The sequence below is a fragment of the Vigna umbellata genome, chromosome 1 (assembly GCF_029865625.1).
Source record: "Vigna umbellata cultivar VRB3 chromosome 1, Vumbellata_1.0, whole genome shotgun sequence".
In the NCBI taxonomy this organism is placed as follows: Eukaryota; Viridiplantae; Streptophyta; class Magnoliopsida; order Fabales; family Fabaceae; genus Vigna; species Vigna umbellata.
In genome coordinates, this window is record NC_142165.1 from 89,482,310 (window position 1) to 89,487,896 (window position 5,587).

General features: G+C 35.9%; 1 protein-coding gene across 1 annotated transcript; it reads left to right on the plus strand.

Moving 5' to 3' along the window:
- The first annotated feature begins 285 nt into the window (after positions 1 to 285).
- Positions 286 to 5,110, plus strand: LOC124844978 (putative disease resistance protein At5g66900). Its single transcript, XM_088104671.1, has 6 exons — positions 286 to 496; positions 637 to 1,299; positions 2,033 to 2,433; positions 2,699 to 3,060; positions 3,237 to 3,469; positions 3,582 to 5,110. The coding sequence occupies exons 2-6, from the start codon at positions 666 to 668 to the stop codon at positions 4,406 to 4,408; spliced, it is 2,457 nt and encodes an 818-aa protein (XP_087960797.1). The 5' UTR covers positions 286 to 496; positions 637 to 665; the 3' UTR covers positions 4,409 to 5,110.
- Positions 5,111 to 5,587: the final 477 nt, after the last annotated feature.

Consider the following 5,587-nt stretch of genomic DNA (forward strand, 5'->3'; position numbering starts at 1 on the left):
AACATACCTTAGATAATCCATAGAACTTGTGGATCCGTTTTTTTCTTTATTTTACTCACTTTTTTTTAAAGAGTTTCACTCCAACCTATTCACGTAACATGACTCATGTTTTTAATGATAAAATAATTATTTCGATAAGCACTGTAATTGAAGCTAATTATCCTCTTACCAAATATGAAGATGCCTAAATAACTATGCATCAGGAATGTATAACAAAGATAAACACAGCATGATTCTACCAATCATGACGATTGACGGTGACTAATTTTTCTTGCAATAAATAAATGAAATCGGATGTTACCTACAGTTGTCAGAAAAGTAAAGTTCACGTCCGCGTTCAATTGATAGAAAAAAGATCTAGGAAGAGAATAACTTATGAGAATCTTCAGCTATAAAAACTTGAATCGGTGCTCTAATTTCGAATCTTTCAAGTTCGGATTGGACACGCAGGACAAAAACTCGAATTTGCACTAAACATCCGTTGGTTATTTCAAAGGTACACACAACATAACTCTTTCTTTTCTTGTTGTTTTAGTTTAATTTTCATGTTCTGAACTCTTAATTTGAGATACTCTTAAGTAGCGTTGACCTTCTCCTCTTTCGTGACTTGTTACTATTCTGATTGTTGAAAAACAGAGAGAAAGAAAGCAAGTTGGTGGTTATTCATGGACCAGACCACGCAGCGCGTTGTACTTCCAGCACTATTTCAAGAGAGATTGAGGATGGTATCGGAAATAGTGGAAAAAGGTAAAAGTAGTGATAGCAACAAGCAGATACTGAGGTCAACGCTCAAGGATATGAACCCTGTGGTGCAAGAGATCAAGCAATACAATGAACACTTAAATCCACCCAGAGAAGAAATCAAAACCCTTATTTCTGAAAAGGATGCGAAAGAAGAGCTTGTGGGCAAATGCTTATCCAAAAAATTTTGTTTGGACAAGTGTCTCTCTTTGTTTCTGTGCAGATTTGGACACAAGAGGGATGGTTCATTTGCTGGTGGTGACAAGCAAGCTCTTGTGGCAAAAGATATTGAAGAGAAACTGTACAAAGTTAGGGAAATTCTTGAGCTTCTCAGCAAAGAGAATGTTGAGCAGAAGCTTGGTGGTGTTGGAGGACCTATCAGGCTTCCTTTTGGTGTTCCTGAAAACGCAGATTTCACTGTTGGCTTGGATGTGCAGTTGAGCAAGTTGAAGATGGAGGTTCTTAGAGATGGTGTGTCTGTTATTATGCTGACTGGTTTGGGTGGAATGGGGAAAACCACTCTTGCTACAAAGCTCTGTTGGGATGAACAAGTCAAGGGTGAGTTTTATTTATTTGATGTACGATGATTTCATCAAACACATTGACTAGTTATTTTTTTAGATGATTTCATCATGCCTCATCAATCATTCATAGCTTCTTCACACGTTATCTCTTCGCTGTTTAATATTTTTCATAAACTACTGGTTAACATCAACCACGTCTTAGTATTGAAAGAAAATTAGTGGCAGAAAGAGATGCCAAAAGAAATATCTAGAGAAGTTGCAGACATTGCATGCAACTTGAAATTTTATTTGTAATAGATCCAAGTGATGGCATGTGAAACATTTTAATCCATATTTCTGGAGGTAGAGGGAGCAAGCTCAAAGCAACATTTGGCTCGCTTTCTAGCGTTAATCACTTGCTTTTTTTGTCAACTTTTGTGACGATGTTTGAAAAATGGAAAGAGCCATGATTCACCTAAGATTGTTACCAAACATGTGCATATTATCGTTTAAGAAGATAATTTGAGAACAAAAGGGTCCATGGTAATCCAACTTTCATCTTGAGGGCATAACCTGGCCTTTTCCCATTTTCTCCAAATGATATTTCAACAAATTAAACAAGCATTTTCTTTCAATCCGTATTATTTGGTTTTCTGTCTAGTGTTCTTATAGCAGAATTATGCTTTTGCAACATCCACCGACAATGAAATGAATGTCTTTCATAATGCATTCTAAATAGTACAAGATATTGAATACTCTGTACTTACGATCTCTTTGGTTTCACCTAGGTAAATTTGGGGGAAATATTTTATTTGTCACCGTCTCAAAAACAGCCAAGTTGAAGATTATTGTAGAGAGATTATTTCAACACTGTGGATATCAAGTACCCGATTTTCTAAGTGATGAAGACGCAGCTAATCAATTGGGACTTTTGCTAAAGCAAATTGGTAGAAGTTCAATGTTGTTGGTACTGGATGATGTTTGGCCTGGCTCAGAAGCCCTTGTCGAGAAATTTAAAGTCCAGATACCAGATTATAAAATTTTGGTGATTTCTAGGGTTGCATTGCTTAGATCGGACATGCAGTGTATCTTAAAACCACTTGGTCATGATGATGCAGAAACTCTTTTCCGACATTATACGCACTTGGAAGAAAGTGGTTCAAGTATTCCTGATGAAGTTATCCAAAAGGTGCGAATGGAATTGGGTAATCTGTACTTTGTCTTTCTGTCTGAAGTTATTCACTTGAAGTAGAGATCACAAGATTGTATTTTTACAGCTGGAACCTCTTGGTTTCACTTTAAACAACTTATCATTGAACTAACATAGAAGGGGAAAAGAAAACATATACAAAAGAAACCAAATTTTGACCCCTCAAAACAATGATACATTACTTGCATTTTGGGTTTCAAAGTCATGGAAATTTGGTCACTGATTATTTTTGGTTGCTAATCAGGTTGTGAGAAACTGCAAGGGTTTACCGCTTGCCATCAAAGTAGTTGGGAGATCACTCTGTAATCAGCGTTCTGAAATGTGGCTACAGATGATGGAGGAATTGTCCCAAGGTCGTTCTATACTTGATTCTAATGTTGAACTCATTACAAGCCTCCAGAAGATATTGGATGTTTTGGAAGATAATCTTGTCATCAAAGGATGCTTCATGGACCTAGGTTTATTTCCCGAAGAACAAAGAATTCCTGTTACTGCTCTCATTGACATGTGGGCAGAGTTGTATAGACTAGATGATGACGGCAAAGAGGCAATGACCATCATTAACAAATTAGACTCCATGAATCTAGCTAATGTCATGGTAGCAAGGTACAATTACTATATTTTTTTCTAGGCCACTTAATCCTATTATATAGGCAACATGAATTTATGCTCTATTGTGAACTCGAGTTAAAATTTGTAACTTTTCTTTTTGATGGAGCTTTTTTAAATCTTGTGAGCGAAATTTTCTTTCTGAAGGAAATTAATTTCTGCTTATTTACCAGGAAAAATGCTACTAACACAGACAGTTACTACTACAATAACCACTTCATCGTTCTTCATGACCTTCTGAGAGAGCTTGCAATTTATCAGTGCTCCCAGGAACCAATGGAACAGAGAAAAAGATTGATTATTGAGATAAATCAAAATAAACATGGGGAGAAGACAAAATTTCTTAGCTGGTGTGTTAAACAGAAACCCCAACAAGTCACTGCCCACACTTTGTCTATATCAACTGGTGAGTTACACCTTTTCTAAAATATATACTTACAGAGTAAAATGTATGAATGTTACAATAGTCTGCCATTCATTACTCTTCCACACTAATGCCATATGGGTTGCATTTGCAGATGAAAATTGCCCTTCAGATTGGCCCCAAATGCAACTAGCTCAAGTTGAGGTTCTAATTTTTAATATTCAAACTAAGCAGTATTCCTTTCCAGATTGCATGGAAGGTATGAACAAACTAAAAGTTCTGATAGTCACAAATTACAGTTACTATCCTTCTGAAATCAACAACTTTGAGCTACTTGGCTCTTCATCCAATCTGAGAAGAATCAGATTAGAGCGGATTTCTGTTCCTTCCTTTGTTGCAATGAAGAATCTTAAAAAGTTATCCCTCTACTTTTGTAATATGAAACAAGCATTTCAAAACAAGGACCTGCCAATTTCATACGCTTTTCCAAATCTTGAAGATTTGAATATTGACTATTGCAAGGATATGGAGGGATTCCCTAAGGGGGTCTGTGATATCATCTCCCTGAAGAAGCTCAGTATTACTAATTGCCACAAACTCTCTGCATTGCCGCAAGATATTGGAAAATTGGAGAATTTGGAACTCCTAAGGCTCAGTTCTTGTACCGATTTAGAAGGGATACCTGATTCTATTGGAAGACTTTCAAATCTACGACTCCTTGACATCTCAAATTGCATAAGCCTTCCGAATTTACCGGATGACTTTGGTAATCTGTCTAATCTGCAAAATCTCTACATGACAAGTTGTGCAAGGTGTGAATTACCATTGTCCGTCACTAATCTTGGGAATTTAAAGGTGGTGATATGCGATGAAGAGACAGCAGCTTCTTGGGAAAATTTCAAACCAATGCTTCCCAATTTAAGGATAGATGTTTCTCAAGTTGATGTTAACTTGAATTGGCTTCATACAACTTTCTCCTAATACTTGCTTCACACAGTTCAGGTTGTCTTTCAAAGAGTCAATGATCACACCAAAAAGAAAAATGAACAAAAGACAGTTGTCACGTAAATTATGGTAAAAGGAAGCGCCCCTATTAATCCCTTCTGAAGGGAGTTTTCTGTTAAGGAACTCAAAAAACACAAAACAACCTTTGTGACTATTCAAGTTCTACTAAGAGACTCAATGTATGATCAGATATTATATCCATCCTTTTATTATATATCCATCCAATGGCTTGAAGAAAGACAGTTTGAGTGGTATGAAACAACTGAAAAAGCTGGAATATCTTGGAACACAGTCAAAGAATGTTATAGGAACCTATGCTTTTTGTTCATACTTTTCTTGAAGACTGGAAGATACCTATCATGCTAAGTGCAGCAGTGAAAATTTATGAACAGGTCAACCTGATCATGGCTGATGTTGTTGTTACAAGGTATGGTGGGAGGCTCTTGGATAATTTGATGTGCTGTAAGATAATCTTGTAAAGCTACTTATAATTATAGACAGGAAAGAATCCAGATCATGCCAGTGCAACAGAGAAAATTTATGTACAGGTCCACCTAAACATGGCTGATTCTGCTGTTACTCTTAAGTAACTTGATGTGCTGTATGATGATCTTGTAAAGCCACTTATAACAATGCACAGGAAAGAGAGCTCTACTAATCTGGTTTGATTTTTCTGCATGGAATTCTCGCGAAGAAGAAAGCTTCTATCTTTATGTGGAAATGGAGAAGCAGACAAGAAAGGAAGAAAATAGGAGGTTATTTTCATTGGGCCATTTAAAAGTATTCCCGTTTTAAAATGACTGGAGGAAAAAAAGTTTTAGTTGTTTTTAAACTTTTTGACAGTTAAAATAACCTTTTTATAACAATTTTAAAAATAATTAGTACGTAAGAAAAAATTGGGTAAAAATATTTTTATTTAATTAATATTTTTCCAATAACTAAACAAGTGAGGGAAAATTTTGTCTTCTTTTTCTTCATCCCAAACATAGATCTTTTTTATTATTGTTTTTTATTTATATCTTATTTCTCAAATTTGTTGAACCTATTCTGAGCAGACAGGTAATTTGTTGCGAATGTGTGAGTACCTTATCCTCAGCAGGAGGACCAACGTGTGAAGCAGAAGAATTGGCAGACATTTGGTATATCCAAGATTAG